General features: G+C 53.8%; 11 protein-coding genes across 11 annotated transcripts; 6 read left to right on the plus strand and 5 right to left on the minus strand.

The window, feature by feature from the left end:
• Positions 1–1,095: 1,095 nt before the first annotated feature.
• Positions 1,096–2,112, minus strand: BU26DRAFT_558169 (NAD(P)-binding protein; the record flags this gene model as incomplete). The annotated part of the gene is made up of 3 exons (XM_033832534.1): positions 1,096–1,874; positions 1,923–1,975; positions 2,072–2,112. The coding sequence occupies 3 exons, from the start codon at positions 2,110–2,112 to the stop codon at positions 1,096–1,098; spliced, it is 873 nt and encodes a 290-aa protein (XP_033691731.1).
• A 366-nt stretch (positions 2,113–2,478) lies between these two features.
• BU26DRAFT_513516 (uncharacterized protein) lies at positions 2,479–3,543 on the plus strand. Its single transcript, XM_033827640.1, has 2 exons — positions 2,479–2,616; positions 2,681–3,543. The coding sequence occupies exons 1-2, from the start codon at positions 2,538–2,540 to the stop codon at positions 3,442–3,444; spliced, it is 843 nt and encodes a 280-aa protein (XP_033691732.1). The 5' UTR covers positions 2,479–2,537; the 3' UTR covers positions 3,445–3,543.
• A 53-nt stretch (positions 3,544–3,596) lies between these two features.
• On the minus strand, positions 3,597–4,789 carry BU26DRAFT_558171 (uncharacterized protein; the record flags this gene model as incomplete). Its single annotated transcript, XM_033832535.1, has 4 exons — positions 3,597–4,230; positions 4,288–4,427; positions 4,480–4,493; positions 4,540–4,789. The coding sequence occupies 4 exons, from the start codon at positions 4,787–4,789 to the stop codon at positions 3,597–3,599; spliced, it is 1,038 nt and encodes a 345-aa protein (XP_033691733.1).
• Positions 4,790–5,564: 775 nt separating this feature from the next.
• Positions 5,565–6,952, plus strand: BU26DRAFT_599372 (carbonyl reductase). The gene is made up of 4 exons (XM_033835091.1): positions 5,565–5,727; positions 5,781–5,799; positions 5,851–6,150; positions 6,201–6,952. The coding sequence occupies exons 1-4, from the start codon at positions 5,686–5,688 to the stop codon at positions 6,680–6,682; spliced, it is 843 nt and encodes a 280-aa protein (XP_033691734.1). The 5' UTR covers positions 5,565–5,685; the 3' UTR covers positions 6,683–6,952.
• A 1,334-nt stretch (positions 6,953–8,286) lies between these two features.
• On the plus strand, positions 8,287–9,898 carry BU26DRAFT_558173 (uncharacterized protein; the record flags this gene model as incomplete). The annotated part of the gene is made up of 2 exons (XM_033832536.1): positions 8,287–8,543; positions 8,596–9,898. 2 exons carry the CDS (start codon positions 8,287–8,289, stop codon positions 9,896–9,898), a joined length of 1,560 nt encoding a protein of 519 aa, XP_033691735.1.
• A 787-nt stretch (positions 9,899–10,685) lies between these two features.
• On the plus strand, positions 10,686–12,823 carry BU26DRAFT_536772 (GMC oxidoreductase; the record flags this gene model as incomplete). Its single annotated transcript, XM_033831369.1, has 4 exons — positions 10,686–10,713; positions 10,959–11,962; positions 12,010–12,154; positions 12,210–12,823. The coding sequence occupies 4 exons, from the start codon at positions 10,686–10,688 to the stop codon at positions 12,821–12,823; spliced, it is 1,791 nt and encodes a 596-aa protein (XP_033691736.1).
• Positions 12,824–12,913: 90 nt separating this feature from the next.
• On the minus strand, positions 12,914–14,970 carry BU26DRAFT_28581 (uncharacterized protein). The gene is made up of 2 exons (XM_033821560.1): positions 14,206–14,970; positions 12,914–14,146 (listed from the first exon to the last, which is right to left on the minus strand). The coding sequence occupies exons 1-2, from the start codon at positions 14,642–14,644 to the stop codon at positions 13,005–13,007; spliced, it is 1,581 nt and encodes a 526-aa protein (XP_033691737.1). The 5' UTR covers positions 14,645–14,970; the 3' UTR covers positions 12,914–13,004.
• Positions 14,971–15,156: 186 nt separating this feature from the next.
• BU26DRAFT_545995 (uncharacterized protein) lies at positions 15,157–16,472 on the plus strand. Its single transcript, XM_033831808.1, has 2 exons — positions 15,157–15,765; positions 15,815–16,472. The coding sequence occupies exons 1-2, from the start codon at positions 15,297–15,299 to the stop codon at positions 16,258–16,260; spliced, it is 915 nt and encodes a 304-aa protein (XP_033691738.1). The 5' UTR covers positions 15,157–15,296; the 3' UTR covers positions 16,261–16,472.
• BU26DRAFT_28592 (glycosyltransferase family 2 protein) lies at positions 16,386–17,079 on the minus strand. The gene has a single exon (XM_033821561.1). The coding sequence runs from the start codon at positions 16,975–16,977 to the stop codon at positions 16,510–16,512; it is 468 nt and encodes a 155-aa protein (XP_033691739.1). The 5' UTR covers positions 16,978–17,079; the 3' UTR covers positions 16,386–16,509.
• A 901-nt stretch (positions 17,080–17,980) lies between these two features.
• On the minus strand, positions 17,981–19,558 carry BU26DRAFT_599377 (uncharacterized protein). The gene has a single exon (XM_033835092.1). The coding sequence runs from the start codon at positions 19,471–19,473 to the stop codon at positions 18,196–18,198; it is 1,278 nt and encodes a 425-aa protein (XP_033691740.1). The 5' UTR covers positions 19,474–19,558; the 3' UTR covers positions 17,981–18,195.
• Positions 19,559–19,913: 355 nt separating this feature from the next.
• On the plus strand, positions 19,914–21,187 carry BU26DRAFT_513523 (uncharacterized protein). The gene has a single exon (XM_033827641.1). It carries the CDS (start codon positions 19,926–19,928, stop codon positions 20,853–20,855), a length of 930 nt encoding a protein of 309 aa, XP_033691741.1. The 5' UTR covers positions 19,914–19,925; the 3' UTR covers positions 20,856–21,187.
• The last annotated feature ends 217 nt before the right edge of the window (positions 21,188–21,404 follow it).

A 21,404-nucleotide genomic window follows, 5' to 3' on the forward strand; every position in this document is an offset into this window, starting at 1 on the left:
ATCGCCAAGCTCCAGGCGCCCCATCACATCCCCAGATCTCGCAGCACGAATCCCAAAGCGGCAATTCTGCTTGGTTCATCCACTAGCGCCCCCATGGTGCGAGCTTCTCTACGCATTCGGAAGGGGCAAGCTTGCTGGTGGCAAGCTGGCACTACTGCAGTGCTACTGGGGCTTACTGTAGGTACGCGTGAGCTGGAAAATGTATATATAGGCACCCCTTTGGCTGCCACATCGAAGGGGGTATGTTGGCTTGGAGAAAAGAATTCTCTTGATTCGCATGAGCTGGCTGCGCATTTGAGAGTCGAGGCCCGAATCGAAACAAAACCCAACGCAAAGGAACGAAAGTACATATCCACCGACCGCATCAAGAAATCTACCTACCTACCCACCCAACCACCCCGACCGTACGAAATCGTCCACACACTCTCTCTTTCTGCGAGATGTCAGATCCCAAAGCAGCCGCTTTGTCGAGCGCGGTAGTCATTATCACGCTCCCCTCGGGCTCTTAGCAGCAACGCAACACAACACACCGCGTTCCTGCCCGCCCGGCCCGCTATCTACGCATTCACGCTTCTTGTCTGCTCGATCGAAACGCTCCCGCCCGGCTGCGGCTCGAATTCAACTCAGAAGCGAAATGGGAGGCGAGAAGACTTTTGGTTCTGTTTGGTGTGTGTATTCGGCGTTTTTGCTTGGACGATCCGATCTCGGGCGAGACGCAGACACATGGCGGCTATGGGTGATGTGTGGGCATGCATGCATGGGTGTGCGGGTGGTGTGGCAGGGGAAAACGCCGGCGGGCGATGGAGCAGAGGTTTGAGGAGAGGGATGGGAGGTGGGAGGAGTAAGGGAACATATTGGCCGCGTGGGTTATGAGGGTTGGTTTATTTTGAGCATTTGGACGAGAATCGAGGGCGTTAAAGGAACAGGCAGGCAACCGGGTCTGCAAAAGAGCATTATCGCGAGGGGCTTGTTTTCAAGGAATAATTATTAACATACCGTACATAGCGCTGAATACCTTCGGGTCCTATTCGCGTTTCCTCATTTGACGCCAGACGCCACCGATGCGCCCATATACCGTATCCCATCTTCCCCTCTTCATACATTCTTCTTATCCGGACCCACCGTCCCCCTAAGTCTCCCTAGCTTAAAATTCCAACTAAACCACCAATCGAACGCGGCCCTCGGCAACCACGCCCAAACAAACCACGTAACCCAGCTCAAACTGCCCTCCCAAATCCACCTCTGCTTCGTAAACCATCCATCACCCCTCAACACCTGCCCGACACAGCTCCTCGCATAAGCCCGTGTATCCATACCCAACTGCTGACTATGCGTCAACCGTCTCTCATACTCCGCCTTCAGCGGCAGATAGTACGACCCCGCGGGGAGCTCGCGGTGCGCGCGCGCAATGTTCGACTTCACACCCCCAGTCACGACGGTCACGACACGCACGCCCAGCGGCGCGAGCTCCACGCGCAGCGTGTCCGAGTACGCGTGCAGCGCGGCTTTCGACGCGCTGTACGCCGGCGCCCAGACGTACGGCATGATCCCCGCCAGGCTGCCCGTCTGCACGATGGTGCCGCGCGCGGCGATCAGCAGCGGCGCGAAGGCCTGGCAGAGCTTCATGACGGCGAAGACGTTGGCGGCGAAGAGGGGGGAGACTTCGCTGAAGTCCATGTCGAGCGCGGGGACGGTGTAGTTGCGGCCGGCGTTGTTGTAGAGGATGGCGAGCTTGCCGTCTGTGAGGGCGGAGACGCGCGCGAGGAGCGCGGCGATCGAGGCATCGCTGCTGAGCTCGAGGGGGAGGTAGGTTATGCGGGCGTGCGGGGAGGTGTGTTTGGAGGGGTCGCGGACGGTGGCCAGGACGTGGAAGCCTTTAAGCGCATGTAAGCTTTGAATGGGCTACTGGGGAGGATAGGGACCTCGAGCAGCGAATTCAAGCGCCAGGTAGTGTCCAATGCCGCCGGGGGTGCATCTGCTTGCGTCAGACGAGGGGTCGTAGAAACGGTGCTGCAATTGCCTAGTCTATGCTAGGCAATTGGGCTCGCAACTGGGACTCGGGACCACTTACCCCGTAATCAGCGCAAACTGCTTCCTCTCCGCAGATGCCATATCCACGCTCAAGCTCCGAGCCCAGGAGTACGAGAAGAGCGTTGATTAAATCGGCGACTCGGGGTCTGCGCTCGGTGTCTAGAGAGGAGCTCGGACCGCACATCGATCTCGGCTGTTCCTGCCCCGCCCCGCTTTCTGGCTGAGAAGGAAAGCGGGGCCGCGCACAACTCCGCGTGCGCTCGTCGCGTATCACTGGCATTGCATAATCTTGCTCGTACGTGTGCCGGCCTCGTTTAGTATGACTAAACAAGGGAGCCTTTTCGGAGACTATAAAACGACTATAAAGACGCGTCCTCCCGCAATCCGCTTGGCCCGCCAGAATCCCGCCTGCTGAACCCCCTTCCATTCCGTCTGGCAAAGACGACCCTTCTTCTCCCCCAGCCGAATTGATACAAAAAAAAAAGAATAGCTGGGAAATCGCCATCATGGCTCCGCCGGCATGGATAGCAGATAATATTCCGACGCTTCTGCGTCCGTTGTTGCTGATGGCCATAGCCACCTACCGTACGCGCTTCCTCCCCCTCATTGATTCATAGAAAGTTGCCGTCTAACGCTGTAGTTCTACCAGACTTCATAATGACCATCCTCGAAATAATTTTCGTCGAGCGCCAACCCGCCAAGCTCTTCGACATTACCGGGCTGCGGTTCAAAGCCTTCGCTCGACTCTGGACCTACAATGGCGAGGCCATGTCGGTCGAGATGCCTGGACCGTTTGACGAGCTTGTTTCGAAGTGCCAGGGCGTTGTTCTTGACATTGGACCCGGATCCGGGGAGCTGCTCAAGCGCTTTAACGCCCAGCACATTTCGGCCATGTATGGCGCGGAGCCCGCTACGCCCCTGCACCCGAAGCTCATCAAGAACGCGGAAAAGGCCGGATTCGGCGGAAAGTATCATGCGCTGATTTGTGGAGGGGAGCCTGAGAGCTTGATCCCGGCTCTGTATAAGAGCGGTATCCTGGGGCAGAGCGGGACGGGCGGCACAGCAGAGAGCGGCGTGTTCGACGAAATTTGCTGCCTGCGGGTGCTATGTGGGGTTCCGCATCCGCAACAGACCATCAAGGGGTTATATGCGCTGCTAAAGCCTGGTGGGCGGATGGTGATTTGCGAGCATGTGGTGAATCCGTGGAGGACCGAGGGAAGCATGCTGGGGAGGCTCGTGCAGTTTTTGTACACGATCATTGGGTGGCCTTTCCTCATGGGCGGGTGCGAGCTGCAGAGGCATACGCCGGAATTCCTAAGGGAAGCTGGTGAATGGGAGAAGTTCGATTTGGAGTACGTTGGGCCCAAGGAGGCGGTTCCATTTGTGGTGGGCGAGTTGATAAAGAAGGCGTAGGCCGGGTGAGGGAAGTAAAGTGACGAGTACCTGGCGGAGTAATACGTCCCATATCCTTGAGCGAAGAATTTCAATATCCCTGATACACATGAAAAGGGGGTTCGGCCTGTCTCTTTACGCACAGCAGCTCTCGTCCACCTGAGTCGATGCACTCATTCCTCTCTCCGACCCTCATGCAGCTCCCTCGGAGGCTGAGTTCGCGCATAGTACGCTTCTTTGCTCTGGCCATCCGACGGAGTCGTGGTCATGCCACGTCGCCACATGTCGATGTCTTCCACACTCGTGGCGTATCTGTCCGCCGGCGTAAACGGCGTAGAAGGTTGACTCCTCGGCGAGTACGCCGTTGTGCTGTTCAACTCGCTCCGCGTGTAGGCGTGCGAGTCCAGCTCCATAGGATGTGGCTGGGACATCTGAGGGAGTATCGGGTTCGGAGGAAGTTCCTGTGGTTTTTGGGAATGCGACTTCCGTCGTTTGAGACAGCAGAATGCTAGGATGGCTAAGCCGCCCACCAGGGCAATACCGCCACCAACTGCTATTCCGATGATGGCGCCCGTGGAGAGGGCACTGTCGTTCTCTGCACCATTCTGAGCAGACGTAGAAGAGGTCGATGAGGAAGACGCACTGTTGTTAGAATGCCCCTGGCCGGTTGTGGGTAGATTCGCCGTTATGGTGTTCGCGAAGAAGGTCAAGTCTGCGCCTTTTGTTTCAACGCAGGAGAACCAGCGAAGTGTAGGAGAGTTGGAGGCGATATAGGTTTCCCACTGGCACCAGGGCTGCTCGGAAGTGCTACGGACCGTCAACCTTGCTGATAGTACAGAAAGATATAGTGCAGAGGTGACTTACCATGTGTAGCATCGATCGGTGGCTTTACACGTGGTGGTTGCACTCTCGTCAATGCAGCTTTGAGTTGTTCCAGAGGGGTTCTCGGGGTCATAACAGTCGACGACACCGGTTGCTCCCCGAACTGATGTGATGCATGCGCCCTATTCTGTGCCTTAGCGGATATTATGATTTCTCATGGAGGGAACTGTTTACGTTGTCGCACACCCCTAAACAGGTTAGCGGGATCACTTATTCTTTCAACGGGAGAATTACAGAAGGGCGAGGTAGCTAGAGTGCCGGCAGGCCCGCAGCAGAAAGCGCCTTGTGCGAGACAGGCTGTTCCGCATTCGCCATACTGACAGCTTGCTTGCCGTCTCAGAAGGTCGTGGCGGGGGCAGTGGGTAGCTTGCGGACTTGGAGGGGCGGTAATGAGAAGCTGCTCTTGGATTCTGGGACTCGCCGCGTTCAGAGGAAGATAGAAAAGAAACAGCGCCACTCCACGCAAAGCTGAAAAGGTAGTCATTAAGATAAAATAGCGGACGAGGCTGGCGAGATAGCTTAGTAGGAACGGCGAGACGCGATTGCGTGGGGATCGGTACGTTAGGCTTTTCGGCGGCTTTCGCTTTGCCGGAGAGGAAAGAGCATGCTATCGGGAGCGGAGTCAGAGGCTTGGGAGTTGAATAGGTGGCATTTTAACGATCAGGCTAGATGCTTCTCCAGCAGCATAGGAGGCGGCGGCGGGCCAAGAAGAATAGCGAAGCTGAGGCAGGTGAGAGGGGCCACACCGAGTGCTGATTGGAGAGCTGCAGTCTGTGTGACCGTTGAGACAGCTGGATAATGTGTGATTGGGACACGGAGCTTGCCGCATGAGACGGAAGGCTGTGAAATTTGGTTTCTCGAATCGCGTGGTTCTCAGTCAGCTCGGCGCAACTATGCCCTCCTTTCTACGGCGACAAGGTAATGCTAAGGACTTCGTGGCAGCCTCCCATGCGGGACGCTGAACGGGGCTTTTGGCGTTAGAATACGAGGCTCTGATCTGAACCACTGCAAGGCGCATGGAAAACAGCGGTGGGGAGGTGGGCTGATCCAGCATGATGCCCCGCAGCCGAAATCGATGCATGGCAAACCTGGGAAAGCTTGTGAGCTCTTCGTATTGAGGCTGCGAAGCGCCCGGGCGTGATTGAGGCGCGAAGACGGCCTGGCGTTGGCGATGTGGCGATCTCGCAGTCGTAGTGAACGTCCCGCTAGCGTTCTTGTGATCGACCGCTAAAGGGAGCTTGGGCCAGCAACCTTAACTCCGTCCTTCGATGATGATGAATATCCACCGCCGTCGTCATCAATGAAGGAGAGGAGACACTGCTATAATGGCTGTCGCTTCCCTTTTCTGTAGCCCCCCAGACCGATAACACACAACTGAAAATGGCCTACAGTAGAGTGGGAGTCGTAACCGGCGCCAACAAGGTAGGCCCCTCCTGCAGCCCCAGGATTCGATCATCGATCACTGACGTCTGCAGGGCATTGGACTTGCAATAGGTACTCCACTCCACCATGAGCCCACCGAACTCCACTCCTGACGACGTCCAGTTCGCCAGCTTGCACTGCAGTACCCGAAGTCGCCGCTCAACAACGGCCCTTTCCTAATCTACCTCACGGCCCGCGACAAGAGCAGAGGCGAAGCCGCGCTCAAGGACCTACACGAGGATTCCCAGCTGAAGCAAGCGAAAGCGTTAAAGGCAGATGGAGGGCTGTCGGAGATTACATACCACCAGCTCGACATAACGGATCGCAAGAGCGTGGACACGTTCGCGGAGCACCTGAAGCAGGCCCACGGCGATGGAATTGACTTTGTCATCAACAATGCGGGGATTGCGATGAACGGATTTGGTAGGCAAATTGCAGGTGTGCTGCTGGGACGGACGCTTACACAAGGATAGACTCCAATGTCGTCAGGACGACGCTCGGCTGCAACTACTACAGCACTCTCGCCGCGTGCCACACCTTCCTCCCCTTAATAAAGCCACACGGCCGCTTAGTCAATCTCGCCAGCATCGCCGGCAGCCTGAGCAAGTACTCCGACGAGATTCGTAACCGATTCCTCTCCTCGCAGACAGAGGCCGACGTGACAAGTATCATGAAGGACTTCGCTTCGGCTGTCGAAGCTGGCAAAGAGAAGGAAGCAGGGTTCCCAAGCGCTGGGTATGCTGTTTCGAAAGCGGGTCTGATTGGCGCGACCCGGGCCCTCGCGATTGCTGAGAAAGAGAAGGGTAGCACTGTCTTGATCAATTCCTGCTGTCCGGGCTACGTGAAGACGGACATGACGAAGGGAGGAGGCATTAAAACGCCCGATCAGGGTGCTACAACGCCTGTGATGCTGGCTATCCATGATATCCAGGGCCAGACTGGTGTCTACTGGTGAGATGAAAAGCACTGCAAATGGCAGGCGATTTGTTTTCGCCCTTTCGGCCGGAAATAGACTGATAGAAATCACATAAATGCGCCTTCTTTGCTACGGATGGGGATTGCGGTTCTCAACCAGAGCTATTAGTTAACATAGGCAAGGCGACTTCGTGTCCAGTGTCACCCCGTAGCATGGCGGCATGCACTGCTGCCAGTAAGCAAACAAGCACTGCTAGGTCGTGCTTTACAATGGCAGATCCCTTCCCAAGAGAGAGGGATGTGAACGTTCAATCAAGAAAAAGAACTCGTGGGAGCTAACTTGGGCAATTGATAAGTCTTCCGAATGGCGTGCGTGGATACTAACACACTCTGAGTGACGGTTAATCAATAGACACAGGTAATATCTGTAAATTCTGCGCATGAAATGCTTTACGGCGGCTCTTGATGCACTTAGACGATTTGTGTGTAGATTGAGGCAGGCAATCTCCGCACACACTCCGGGTCACGTGAAAAGCACCCAGCTAATGTATGGATACAAGAAGTCAATTTGACCGAGTGGAAATTGTGTAATATTTGTTGTATTATTTCAACATGATTGAATATCTGAAGAGAATTCCATCTTGAATGTTTTCCCGTCAAGGTTGACGCCAAGGTGCGCTAGTCTCCCTCCAGCTGTCGCTTAAAACTGCCCGCAATTCCTGTCCGCAGTCTCCACCACTATCTCGTTATCCCCGTTTGAATGACTCCTGTGCCATCTCGAAAGCATTAAGCCTCTTTCTCTGGTCATCCATCCGCGTAGCGGAGACTCGGGGAGCAAGTAGACCCGGCTCGACACTGTACACCTGCAGCCAGGCAACACTCCGCTTAGTTTGGCTTGGCTTCTTTCACCTCCGCGCCCGCTACCCTACGCTTCACTAATTTCAGGATGAGCAAACGGCCATCGCGCGTCATCCTCATCGGTTTGATTGCATAGCCGATCGAAAACAGGCGGCAAACATGTACCGGCTTCACCCGGGCTGCTCATTGGCTCAGCACGGTTGGCTGCCTGCGAAGGAGTCAGCCTCCATGTCACCTCTGGGGCACCCTATGAGCAAAAGTCCTTTCTCCCTTCCTAGTACCTCAGTATCGCGCTGCTTTCGTTTTTCTATATTCACACATCAGTTCTTGGGTCACTACCCTATCAACATGCGATAGGAATTTGCAGCATATATATACATTTTTCTTATGTGGTACAGGGCTGTTCGACTCACACTTCCGTGTTTCACTGGCTCCGATCGTTGATCGTGATACCTTCCGGCAAGGAAATTACGCGACATCTTTCTGGCTGGTGGCTCCTGCCTGTGGGCATTGGCTTTGATAAGGCGAAGGTGGTCACCGGGCTTGCTCCGGCTGGTGAAATAGGGCACTCCCAAGCTGCGATAAGGTGAAGAGCACTACGAGTCCTTCACTCACAGCAGCCACCTCTACATCATCGCTACACCGCCTAACGTTACCTTGCGCCAAGACTGCCGCAATTCCCCACCATACGGCCCTTTTTAGGCACGACACGCGCAAACAACGCGACTCTCCAAACACACCAAACTCTCACCACCTCAATTGACCAAGCCGTGCAGGCGATTCAAGATGGTCAACAGCTGCGTCATCTGCGGAGAGGAAGAGGGCGAGGAGACGCTCCTACTACGGCTACCATGCGACCGTCATTACGTTTGCCGAGAAGACGTGGGAGATTTCTTCGTCCGCGCCACTGAGAGCGAGAGCCTCTATCCCCCGCAATGCTGTGGTCAGATATTGATGCTAGATGAGTGGATGGACCATGTACCTTTCGAGGTCCAATGGGCGTTCCAGGCTAAGGAACAGGGCGAATACGCCGTACTGCCAAAGTAAGCCCTGCGTCTTGAATCTTCTGAGAGAACTGTATGCTGACACGGATAGGTTCCGGGTGTACTGCGCGGACGCATCTTGCGCTCAATTCCTCAGCCCGGCCAACCACATTACGGATTCGGGCACGAAGATAACATACGCGATCTGCGAGGCCGATGGCTGTTGCAAGATCACGTGCGTGTCCTGTAAGTTGCTACTCGATAACGGTCTTCAAGCCCACAAATGCGAGATAACCGAAATCGAGAAGAAGTTCAAGCAGACCGTCGAAGAAAAAGGCTATCAGGAGTGCTTTGTCTGCGGACGGACTGTCGAGCTCGCCGAGGCCTGTAACCACATCACCTGCGAGTGCGGAAATAGTTTCTGCTATATCTGCGGCAAAGACTGGCCCGGTATACACGGCTGCCCACAGTACGGTCCGGCCCACTACGACGAAGAAGGTTACAACCAGGATGGTTTCCACAAAGAGACTGGACTGAACCGCGAGGGCCTGACGCGACGCCAGCAATGGATACAAGATCAAGGCGAGGAGGCAGAGGAAGAGTCCGATGAAGAAGACGAGGATGAAGATGTGTTACAACATGTGGATAACGACCGCAGGGCCATGATTAACAATTTGCCCCCGGATGTGCGCGCCGAAACCTTGATGATGCTGCGCATTGAGCTCTTCCAGACGCAGGGTATCACGTTCAATCAGCCTCAGCCCGGAGGTCATGGCCAAGCACACCCTGACGACGAGGAGGAAGACGAGGACGATGAGGAGCAGGAGGAGCAGAATGATGAAGAGGACGAGGAGCAAGACGATGAAGAGGACGAAGAGCAGGATGATGAAGAAGACGAGGGTGAAGACGAAGAAGAGTACGAAGCAGAAGATGAGGACCCTGAAGCGGATGGAGACGGCGACAATCAGGGCGAGACAGACACAGTCGGAGAGCCGTTCCCTCGTCCGGAAGACCCATTGGCGGATGAAGCCGACCGTGACGACGAAGATATGGAGGCCGGCCAAGGAGCTGATGAAGATGACGCCGACCACTTCATCGACGAGGCCCCCCTCGTGGAGGAGCGTTTCGCGGACGACCAATTCGACGACGACGGTTTCAACTCGGACATAGGTGAAGAATATGATCGCATGTATGCTCGCATGGGAAGATCCAACAACGGCTCCCTGAACGTGCCCCTCGTACCCAACAACGCGTCCTCGGAGACAGATTCCAATGATGCGCAGCCTCCGACTCCGCAGCCTACTACTCTGCCTGGTGACCCAATGGACCTGAGCGAGTCTAAGATCGACGATGATAGTACAGAAGGACCGGTCTATGGACCACACAGTGCCTGGGACGATGAGGGCGAGTTATAAGTCTGTGGACGGCTGGCACCATGGATATATTAGCTTCCATGACATGGCAACGTCTCGCCAATGTGCTTCGCGGCGACTTTGGTGGACTATGTGATATGACGGAGTAGGCGCGACGGGCTTTTTTTTCTAATTGGCACGCTGCGCAGACCTCACGGCGACCGTGGCCTGAAATAAGAGCTTGCAGTGGTAGGGAACGGGGTTGACATACTGCCATGCTTCTTACGGAATCGGAATCTCCTTGACGCTGTCTACGGGAAGATAGCTAACACAATGGGATCTCAAGCCTCTCTTTCTTGCATTGCATATGGTGAACGTTCACGAATTGGGGCGGTGAGTTCCGTCTCCCTTGTACTGACGCACATCATTTCCGCCGGGCAAGCTGCTTGGTCGGATAAAAGGATTGCATGCGTAATGAGTAAGCACACCTGCATATCCCCCTGCATTTTAACTACCCCTCTTGAGGTACCCCTCATCATGCAATGCAGATATCTGCTGAACTGAATGTCGTCCCGAATTCGCATTGCATCTCTACTCCCTCGTCTACCATATCTTTAACAATTATTTGATGACAGGTGCAACTGACTAAGGACACAAACCAAACATCATAAAATGGGACAGTTAACCCTGGAAAGAAGAGGGACGAAGGGCTACTTTAGATAGCCAAGGGCCTAGAGTACCCGGCGGGATGGTAACTCTCGGTGGTTTCCCCGGCCCCTGCAGATAGGGCTGAGCGCACAGGTAGTTGATGGGCGGAATATCTGGATGCGGGAAGCAAGCCGACCAGACCATGCAGGTCAAGATGAGGATACGAGAGCGTGCGTGCAGGAGGAAGAGCTATGGCAAGGGTAGCTTCGAGAAATATATTCTAGCTCTCCGCACGAACTTTCTGCCCAACGCGACTACTGCATGCTGGCTTCTTGATTAAGCACACAATTGAAGGTCAAGATGGCGCTTCACACGCCTGAGCGCTCAAGCGCATACTCCATAGCCCTATCTCGCGCCGTCACAATCCTCCTCTCGCTCTCAGCATTCCTCCCCACAACGTCCTCCGCCCCCGCAGACTCCATCACCGGCCAACCCCTCCTCGGCAGCTCCTTCGGCATCCCCGGCCTGAACGCAACCTACGACTACCTCATCGTCGGCGGCGGAACCGCCGGGCTCGTCCTCGCAAACCGCCTTTCCGCGTCCGGCGCGCACACCGTCGCCGTCATCGAAGCCGGCAGCTTCTACGAGCTCAGCAACGGGAACCAGTCGCAGATCCCGCGCTGGGTCTGGAACGGCGCGGGCCTCGGCTTCGACGACGTGAATCCGCTCGTCGACTGGATGTTCAGAACCGAGCCGGAGGAAGGCATCGGGGGACAGCGGATCCATTATCCGCGGGGCAGGACGCTGGGAGGTAGCTCCGCGCGCAATCATATGGTGTATCATCGCGCGACGAAGGGGACGTATAAGAAGTGGGCGGAGGACGTGGGCGACACAGCGTACGAGTGGGAGAATTTCAAGGCGTATTTCGACAAGTCGACTACGTTCCATAAGGCAGATATGACGAAACGGCCTGCGAACGCTACGCCGGCGTATGATCCGGCTGGCGACCGCGCGACGTCTGGTCCGGTCTCTATCTCGTATACGAATTGGGTGTTGCCGTGGACGACGTGGCTGCTGAAAGCTGTGGATGCGCTGGGAATGAAGCCACTCCCGGGGTGGATAGATGGCGAGCTGATCGGATCTAGTTGGAATCTGCGCACGGTGGATGCGAAGACCCAAGTTCGCGATTCATCTGAGACGGCGTATCTCAGACCTGCGATGGAACGGGCTAATTTGTTCATCTATCCTTCGACTATGGCGATGAAGATTGTCTTCAATGGAACGGAGGCCGTGGGGGTGTTGTGCAATACTCTGGGCAAAGACTTCCGGCTCACGGCGAACAAAGAAGTAATCTTGAGTGCTGGTGCTTTCCAGAGTCCCCAGTTGTTGATGGTGAGTGGTATTGGTCCGAAGGAGACTTTGGAGAAGTTCGGGATCCAGATTCTGGTCGACGCACCTGGTGTGGGCCAGGGGATGGAGGTATGTCCAGTTTGGTTGGCTGCAGGTACATGGCTGATACATTGCAGGACCATCCCTCTGTTGGAGTTACTCGCAAGTTGAAGCTTCCTAGCTCCACAGTGTTGAACTCTCCAGCTAAAAATGCTGCTGCTGTTCGAGATTACTTGAGAGATGGCACAGGGCCGTTGGCCAGTACGGGCGGCGAGGTTATTTGTAAGTACCTTACTTGCTCTTGATGTGTCTCTGAGCCATCGTCTGACGTAAATAGCATGGGAGAAGGTTCCTCGTCGCTTAGTGTCCAACAAGACCGCTGCCGCGTTGGACGCAGTTCCGCAAGACTGGCCTGATTTAGAGTTCCTGGCCCATTCATCCTACCCAGGTGTGAAACCTCCAGACAACGATGACTACGGAGGGATAAGCGTGGTGCTAGTCAATACGTTCTCTCGTGGAACCATCTCAATCTCGTCACCTTCTATGCTCGATCCGCCGGTAATACATGTCGCCTTCCTGACAGATCCACTTGACCAAGACCTAGCCATAGCCGGCATAAAAAGGGCTCGAGAGATTATCGCTCATCCCTTCCTCGCCACAGTCATTGTCGGGTCGGAAGTGGCGCCCGGGAATGGCACTGTGACAGACGAGCAGATATTGAAGTATATCCAGAGTAGTGCGCGGACTATCTCGCACGTGAGTTGTACCTGCAAGATGGGAAAGAAAGACGATAAGACGGCTGTGGTGGACTCCGCCGGTATAGTATTCGGTGTGCAGCGGTTGCGGGTGGTGGACGTGAGTGCGATGCCGTTCCTGCCACCCGGCCATCCAATGTCCACGATATATGCTCTAGCAGAGAGGATATCGGAGATCATTCTGGATGAGGCCTAGCACATTTTAGAGCTTCGGATAGAAAGGTATCGAACAAGGGCCTTCCCCATGATCGCCGTTAGTGGCTAATATAGGGTAATTTTTGGGCTCCTACATGTGTTCGGCGAGTTTGTTGTATGAGAGGGCGTTGTCTTGAATTTTTCCCGCGTGGTGCGCCAGTCATTTTACGGGCAAACATCCCTCATCCCACTGACACGGCGGGTCGGCATAGATCTTTGAGCTCGAGAGGAAAGGAAGATCGATCCCCCTTCGAGCAGGCTTGATCGCTTTGGGAGTCGTATTCAGCCATTCTTGCGAGAAAGTCCATATGATCGGAAAACCTTAGGCCGCCGGATTCCACCTCGTAGAGCTCCCACCGTCTGCCTTCGACACCCGGGCTTCGATTCAAGGGCACCGCAACGCAGTGTTTGCTTGATGACTTCGAGACTTCGGTAGTCACTCTGCGGAGGAAATTGTGTAGCCACCGGAGGCGAGACCGATGTTTCCTTTCCCAAAGTGCAAAGCCTTCGCTCATATTCCTCGTCTCCACTCGGAAATCGTGATTAGAATTGTACATCCCTAAGCACAGCTTGCTCTTCCGGGAAAACCAAGCTTGAGCTAGGTACTGGTCACTGAGATAGCCTTTGAAGCGTTCGCGTATGTCGTCTTTCGAAGTCTTGATCTCGACAGTTTCCGAAGCATCAACCACATAGCCTGCCAAGATGACTTTTCTTTCAGTCCCCCTATCTTTTTTAGCCGTATGATCGGAAACATCGTATCGGTTGTTATGAGACCCGGAGTCAGAGTGCAAGGCACGGTCTGCTACCGGCTCCCACGCGTCAACTTCGAACCTGATGGCTAAAGCAATTTGGCCAAAATCATAGCGAATGACACGAAAATGTCTGGTTTGGGGAGGGAGGCCCGTCTCTTTCTGGGTTATTGCTGCTTCGAAAGCAAACCCTCGTTGTTGGACAGTGCTTAATTCGCATTTGAAAGGAGCTCCTATGCGGGGATCAGGACCCAATTCCGTCCTCCCATCGGCGTTAGGAGCCGAAAATCGAGAAAGAGACTTCGACCTGAGCCTGGATAGGAAAGCCGGAGTTCCAGGTAGCGTGGATATTGTGATCATGTCTCGTCCATTGTATAGATCGATAATAGTTTCCAAGTCGCAGAACACGTCCAGACTCCGAAATTCGAATTTGGGGCTCATGAAGCGAGCACTTTCAAATAAGGGATCCGAAGACGTGCTTAAGCCGCGAACCTTTCGCACCACGGTTGCAGGCATAAGGCTCCAATTTAGGTTTATCGATGGTGAAGTCGGAAGCGACAGACGGGGCGGAGCACCTATGCCAAACATGAGTTTTCAAACCCTACAGCAATTTCCGTTGCTATCAGGAACTTGCCAGGTACGTAGATGTTATCGGTATGATCGATATTCCATGATGCCAGCAGCTGGTGCCCGGAGCCGCTGCCGATTCTGGGCGACGAGGATTTGAAGTCCAAGCGCTCGAAAGTAGCCAACGGTGCGCCGCATAATGCCCGTAGTCTCGCCCGAAGGTCTTTCCAGGATGAACGTTTTCTCTCGCCAACGCTCCCGCTGATCGACTCCATGCTCTGCTCGGGCAAATTTGAGCCTGGGGGAGCCGGACTGGCTCCTTCTGATTCTACATTTCTCTTTTGTTTCATTTTAGTCTTCCGGTGCGCCAACTTATGAACCGATGTGTAGATTGTCCGGCGATTGAAATGACGTTGATGGACACATTTCTTGGGCGTGGATTGTGTTCTGAGAACGGAGACCGCCAAATTCTTGCCGAACCGTTGTTCAACGCCTAGATGCATCATAAGAGAGTTGCGTCGAAGGAAATGAAAGCTAAGTGGTCCGGAATTAAAGGAAGGAAATGCATTGATCCCGGTGTTTTGCCTACGGGCATGGAGATGCAGACGGCATGGAGAAAAGCCCCTAGCGCACGGACCATCACGCTAAAACGCAATGACACGTGCAACCTCAACGTGTTACCCTTGCTCCCTCGCTTCTTCCCCTATCCTTCCTTCACCACCTTCTAAGGTCTATATCTACACCGGCACAAAGAAGGCTGCGAGGGCGGCTCAAGGCGAAGGGCTCAGCAGGCATTCGCCACCCACCCGACGCGATTACGGTTCCTCACCGGTTCTCACTAGTCACGCCATGAGCTCTCCGCAAATCCAGGGAAGGACGCATAGTGACGGGCGGAGTGGTCCAATCACCCGCTTCCCATGCCAGCCACAATCTTGTGATGGTGTTCCCTAGCATGCTAGAATGGATTGAGTGATATCAGGCGATAGAGCAGCCACAGAACCGTCTCAAGCATAGAAGAATACCATTCACGCCGAAGAGCGTTCGAAAATCTTCCCAGAACCTTCACATACCAGTAGAGCGCGCTTAGCTCCGACTAGAAGCCGGAACCAATACCAAAGCAACGGCATCTCGAGCCTGTCAGCGGTGACACGCCCCACCATGGCCGGCCCGAAATCCAATACCTCAGGTCAACACCACCGTCCAAACCGCGGCGCTCATTCGAACGGAGTCCCAGAGCACAAGGATGATGCACTCGGCGCTTTCATCTTTCCTGCACCAAATTCGGCATGGCATGGCCCAGATCCGTTGCCGCTCCGCTCAGAGATCCTAAATTCTTTTCAAAGGGTGTTCGACATTGACATGCCAATACATCACACGACCCGCTTCACAACCAAGAAAGGCGACGACGTTTACGCGTTCCTTGCACATGAAGCGCTCAATGCCCACTCCGAGGACTCGCCTTCACAGGACATGGACGCTATGGGTGTCTTAGTTTTCCCACGGCTACATCATCTCAACCTACACGGCTATGAAGCTGAACTAGAGTCGGAGCTTCATCAGCTTTGCGATAAGGAAACCACGAGCAAAGAGCAGCTAGATCGTCTGAGAGTACTCCTTCGGAACTATTGTAAGCATTGAAATCGGCGTCCATATCCCACGGCTTACAGCATGTCTAGGCCAAGCAATCAGAGACTACCAATATATGTGCGAACTCCAGTTCAAGCCACCTTCCTCCAAGAAGCTGTTCCCATTCCACGAGACGCTCCTACCAACTCTCAACAAACGCTTAAACTCGGATCCCAACGGCGTTACATATCAGAACGCGTGGCAGGACAACATCTATCGCGGCATAGTCACCTCGTATATGTATTGGACGGATGGGCTGATGTCCAAAGTCTGGGGTGCCTTGTTCGGCTTGATGCTCATTGTTCCCATGCTCATCTTGACACTACATTCGATCATCAAGACGAACCCAATAGCTTCCTCTCTGTGTATTCTTGGGGTCGCTATGGGAATAGTCTCTCTATCTAGGAGGACCTGGAGGGATGTCCTCGAATTGACGGCGGCTTATGCGGCCATTCTAGTCATCTTCGTTGGAACGAGCAGAGCTAGTCAAGGATAGAATGGATGTCGGTTCTGAATGCCAGAAGCATTCACAAAACACTTCAAATCGTTACGGCCGTGAGTCGCCAGCCAGCGAGTGTGAAACTTGTCATCATCAGCATTCAAAGGTCCAACGCTTTGCCAAACCACCAACTGTATTCATTCAGGTAGTGGCAGAGGAAGTCGGACGACGCGTAAATTGAAGAGCGAAAGACACCAAAGCGGCCCGGGAGGCAGGTTACTCCGCCGTCGATGGTATTTGAGGCCATCAACGCGCGGCCATATTGTTGGAGATAAATCGTTCCCCAGAAGTTCCAGAATCCGCGGAATGAGATGGGGTGATGGGACTCACCGCGCCGACCTTGGGGTCCTCGAATGGAGCGAGAAGAGACGGTAGGAACCTTGGTGAAGAGGGCCAGTACGTATGGTCGTTAGAAAGAACAAGGAGCCGAGTCGTGACGTGCTTCATTGCCGCAGCTGTCTGCTCGTGCTGATTTGGCTCCGCGCGGTGTAGCAACAGGATCCTTTGGTCGCGAAACACGGTGTTGAAAGATGAGATTTGAGCGGGAATACCGCTGCCGGCTGTGGTAATAATCAAAGCCTTTACCTCATGCTCTAAGATCGAACGGACGACAGCGTGTATCGCCATATGAGAGATGTCGACAGTTGTCACCACAACTGTCACGTCCGCCGCAGTATATGATGGCTTTTCCGGGACTGAGGCTGGCTTGTTCATTATGTAGCCACCAGGTGGAGGACCGCGCGAACGTAACGGAAGAGAAAGAGGGCTATAAAGCTGACAAGAGCGGCATTCTGGCACCTGGTCATTTCGGAAGGGAGAGCGTCTCCTGATAGGGGGAAATTTGGAATTAGCATTGTTACGCTGATGGATGCTATCTCTTGTATAGTGCAGCGCTGTTGCCCTCTCTTGCAAGTGTGTAGTACTATGGAGAAGAGAGCGTAAGTGTTATGGCAGTGGCGGTCTGGTTGCTTTAGTTTGCTGGTCCACAGAGGCAGGGTGAGGAGTGAGTGCTATGAATACAAGTGGTGACTAGGAATTCTCAACGTATGCTTTTGTTGACTGACCAAGCTATCTCCAAGAGATATTTGTTGATATTCTGCGGCAAGAAATGCTTGAATGGACCAATTAAGAGCTTTCTCGGCGCTGTATGACTGGCAGTGGTAGAATGAACAGAGAAGCGACAAATTTCTAAGATTGTGGAGAAAGAAGAAAAGCAGGGCTCAGTTGGGGAGTTTATATAGACTCTCTGTTAAAGCAGGAAGCACACATCTCCTGCGCTTCTTTCCATGTTCTAGCTTTTCCGCGGCCCAAGCTTGACAAACCGCGCCGATTTTCCGTGAGAGAACGCAGTGGTTCCCTCAGTCAAGTTTTCCGTTATGGTAAAGGGCAGACGCCATACTACCTAGGTATCGTGGCAGCCGCCGTCCACCAACGATAAGCCACGACACAAGTTTGAAGTGCTAATCCTGCTTGAACTGCTGCGAAGATTTTTGACGTCTGCTCTGATTTCTTCCCCGTTGCTGTGACGGACATGATGCAACGAGGACCTCGCACCGGTATATCATGGAAAAGCATTGCATGAGCATAGCGGCGAATCACATTCATGGAAGGCGGGAAAATTACCCGGGAACACTTGGCACCATAAGAATATCATTATTGAAGTTCCCTTAACGAGCCCTTGCTAACACGCGGGCTTATCACCCTCTGTGGAAGTTGTCGGATCTAACCCCAGGCCTTGAACACCGCGAACCAAAAAGTCAGGGCAATCCTCTTTTGAGCAGATTTGTCAATGAAGAAAGGAACATGGACCAGACCAAAGAGACATCCGATGAGCTCCTGAGATGCTGAAGACAAGCCGCCACTTTTTCCTCGTGGATTTGCTCTTTCTAGCTTTAACCACATATTGACCAGTTCTGTCGGATCACCGTGACCCTATTCCGTTTCCACGATTACCATAGCATTATCTCCATCCTCGTCGACCTGGTCGAGCTCCATAGAATCTACCCGCTTAGCCGCGTTCTGCTGCTTCGGCCAGTGTGCACCATCAAAATGCTTGCCCATTTCGCGCTTCTTGCTCTGCGTGCTCTTCCCGCAGATTGCGCAGTTCCTTCCGATAACCGCAATCAGGAATTCCGTCCACGTCTTCCTCGTCGCTTTCGCAGTCTCGTCGTCCATAATTCCGACCAAGTCATCCTTTACCTCATCCCAAGCTAGCAGAGAGGTGTGAAGTGGGCCGTTCTCCGGGACATGTCTATCTTTCAGCGCGTTGAACTTGTCGAAGGAGCCTGAGAGGATGCGAGCCAAACAGTCGGAAATGCCTGCACCAAAGTCGAGTCGCTTCGCCTCGCCGTTGACCTCTGTCTGCCACCACGCTTTGAGAAGCGGTATCCTGCGCAGCATGGGGACGAAGACATCGGCAGTGAATATGGAATAGGTTGAGAGGACTGAAGTCTTCGTCGCGAGGCCCAACATTGGACAGAATGAAGGAATGCGCATGCCTTCGCCCACACTCTGCACGAAGGCCACCCCGCCGACTAGATCGGGTGCAACGTCCAGCTTAGCGGGATCGAAGCCTTGGGCGAACGCTTCGTATGCTTGTTGCAAAGTGCTGAGGTTGTGTTCCGTTGGCGGCCATATCATCCAAACGATGCTACCAGTCAATAGAGTGGAGAAGCTCGTAGTTTCATTGTGGTGCTGGAGGGGCAGTAGAGTGTTGCTAGAAAGTACAGAGCAAGTCGTATATGTCTCGTAGAGGACGTTAGTCCCCTGCTCTTTGCCATCGTGGCACAGGTCGTCTATCGTGGGGCAAGGCAGGTTCGGAATCAGCCCATCAGCCTGGTAATCGGGATCGGTGATATTGTTGATAAGCACTGCCGCTGCATCCTCAGCACTCATATCGATTCCTTCATCTTCCGACCACGGCGGCGGGAAGTAAACTGGCCCTCCCTCCTCCGCCTCAAGTTCGTTGAGTAGAATGTCGCGAAGACCTTCGGCTGAAGGAAGCTTCTTGGTACCGAAAGGAGACTGCCTCTTTCCTACACGCGGGAAATCGTCGTCGGTCGGGCCGAAGCGGTCTTTTACCGACTTCGCGCATTTCAACGGCGAGTTCTTGCCGTTCTTGAGCAGCGACATGAACGGCTCGGCGTGGGGCGATGTGCATTTCTTGAGCGCGTCGCGTATGGCGCCGAGAGTGATTAATTGGGATGTCATGTTTGTGTGTGGAGTAGTTGCGATCAGCGGAGTTGAAAAGTGAGGTTCCGGAGTTGCTGGTTATGAGAGAGAGATTGAGCGTGAGGTTATACCGAAGATTGCATTTCTCGCGTGGCGAGTAGTGACAATGAGAAGGCTTTATTCTGGGGTCAATGTTGGTGAAGGAGGGGTGGAGGGGAACACAATTCGCTTAGAACAGGTAGCAATCAAGGGCCCTTGGTGTGCAGCCTCAGACTATCGCCGACCTGTAGTTAGATATGGTTTCCACTTATTGGCTGCTAGGTGCTAATAATCGAAGTGAATTTGAAGACGGAACGAGAGCATGTGATTTCGTATTCATTCCTTGGGAACGCCAAGACGCTAGCCCACTTCATAGCTCGCTTGTCGATTCCGCCAGAACTTTCAGGCATCAGCTCACCTTCTCAACAACAGACCCACATCTACTATCGATCATGGCCTCCCCGGCGACGGACTTCGTTTCCTTACGACTAAATCCCAGTCCCACTGCCACGACGCCGTACCGCGAAGCTCGGCGCCGCGGCAATGCGCTGCTCTACCTTCCGCGCGAAATCCGCGACAAAATCTACGAATGGTGCTCCGTTGGAATGACAGCTCTACTCCGCGTCAACGAGAAGGGGAGACCAACTGTCGGGCCGACCGAGCTCATGCTCGCGAGCAAGCTGTTGTACCGTGAAGCGGAGCCTTCTGTCCTCAGGTCGTTGGTCTTCGCTATAGGAGATACCTCTAACCTGGCGCAAGTCGTACTATGGCTAGAAGCGAAGAAGTCATTCAATGCCTTTCATTGCGTGCGTGCAGTAATGTTCGACGATTTCGATACCTTTCGGAAGGTGCCATCAGAGCAGGTCAGAACGTGGTGGCAGGATAGGATCAACGCTCACAACACAAAGTCGGTGGAGGTCCACGACAAGGTGCTACCCGAGCCACAGTTTGTTCCTGCGGCCATCGGGTTTCTGAGCCGTTGCAACAAACTTCGCTCCATGGTGGTAGACCTTCCGCTGCGCGAATTTGCGCTCTACACGCCTGGGATGCTTACCGTCTTCGACAACATGCTCCTAGCTACAACGGCTCTCTACGACCTCGCTACACTGTCGTCAATCAGTACCCTCCGCCGCCTATGCATCAAGTTGATGTATTGTAACGCGAGGCATCAGAGCGTCTTGGACGACCTCACGGCATCGGAACTAGAAGAACTATTCACGGCGCGCCACCATCCAGAAATGCCGAGATTGAAAGATGCCTGGGGCTTGAAGAGCTGGCTAGCTGAGCTATTCCGCCGAAAGCAGATGGACGTTGAAATATTCTGCGAGTACAACACTGGAGGTCGATACTCTTCTCCTGTCGACGATGAGGAGATTGAGTAGCCTCGTCGGAAACCAATCCCGGACAACGCTATTGGCTTCACCGCGACCCTGGCACTGGTTTACAAGGTATGTCTTCCGCCCCAACGATATATCTTCTTTGATAATTGTAACTTGACAACAGGATTCTCGAGAGGATGGCGTATCATCAACGATAGCTCTTTACTCTTAAGACTCGGACGCATTTGCAGACAGAAGACGGGCGCCATCCACCTATTCTATACTGATGATGGTGCTGCAAGGGCTGAATCGGAACCAACGAGGCGTTTCAAGAACTGGTGGTCACCTGTCCAATTCAATATGATATCCACTAATTCAAGTTTGGAACTGTCGGCTGTTCACAATGGGAATGTGCAATAAAAATGTTCTATTCCTTTACTTCGCTCGTGCTTCTATTCTACTCCCATATCAGATCTTTTGTGACTCCCAATATCTCTTACTAAGGTTCTCAACCCACTCATTTCCCAATCACAAGTACTATCTCCTACACACCCTTCACGCTTCCGGAGCTAGGAATCTTGAGAACCAAGAAGGCTCAAGCTATACTACAAA

The sequence above is a fragment of the Trematosphaeria pertusa genome (assembly GCF_010094035.1).
Source record: "Trematosphaeria pertusa strain CBS 122368 unplaced genomic scaffold BU26scaffold_1, whole genome shotgun sequence".
Lineage (NCBI taxonomy): Eukaryota > Fungi > Ascomycota > Dothideomycetes > Pleosporales > Trematosphaeriaceae > Trematosphaeria > Trematosphaeria pertusa.

What these genes read in the sequence shown, in the direction of transcription:
- BU26DRAFT_513516 (XM_033827640.1), top strand. Translation starts at nt 2,538, where the DNA reads ATGGCTCCGCCGGCATGGATAGCAGATAATATTCCGACGCTTCTGCGT. An exon ending in GATGGCCATAGCCACCTACC is followed by an intron (nt 2,617 to 2,680) that starts GTACGCGCTTCC and finishes TAGTTCTACCAG; the next exon opens with ACTTCATAATGACCATCCTC.
- BU26DRAFT_599372 (XM_033835091.1), top strand. Translation starts at nt 5,686, where the DNA reads ATGGCCTACAGTAGAGTGGGAGTCGTAACCGGCGCCAACAAG. An exon ending in GATTGCGATGAACGGATTTG is followed by an intron (nt 6,151 to 6,200) that starts GTAGGCAAATTG and finishes ACACAAGGATAG; the next exon opens with ACTCCAATGTCGTCAGGACG.
- BU26DRAFT_28581 (XM_033821560.1), bottom strand. Translation starts at nt 14,644, where the DNA reads ATGATGCATCTAGGCGTTGAACAACGGTTCGGCAAGAATTTGGCGGTC. An exon ending in CGATAACATCTACGTACCTG is followed by an intron (nt 14,147 to 14,205) that starts GCAAGTTCCTGA and finishes TGTTTGGCATAG; the next exon opens with GTGCTCCGCCCCGTCTGTCG.
- BU26DRAFT_545995 (XM_033831808.1), top strand. Translation starts at nt 15,297, where the DNA reads ATGGCCGGCCCGAAATCCAATACCTCAGGTCAACACCACCGTCCAAAC. An exon ending in AGTACTCCTTCGGAACTATT is followed by an intron (nt 15,766 to 15,814) that starts GTAAGCATTGAA and finishes CAGCATGTCTAG; the next exon opens with GCCAAGCAATCAGAGACTAC.
- BU26DRAFT_28592 (XM_033821561.1), bottom strand. Translation starts at nt 16,977, where the DNA reads ATGAACAAGCCAGCCTCAGTCCCGGAAAAGCCATCATATACTGCGGCG.
- BU26DRAFT_599377 (XM_033835092.1), bottom strand. Translation starts at nt 19,473, where the DNA reads ATGACATCCCAATTAATCACTCTCGGCGCCATACGCGACGCGCTCAAG.
- BU26DRAFT_513523 (XM_033827641.1), top strand. Translation starts at nt 19,926, where the DNA reads ATGGCCTCCCCGGCGACGGACTTCGTTTCCTTACGACTAAATCCCAGT.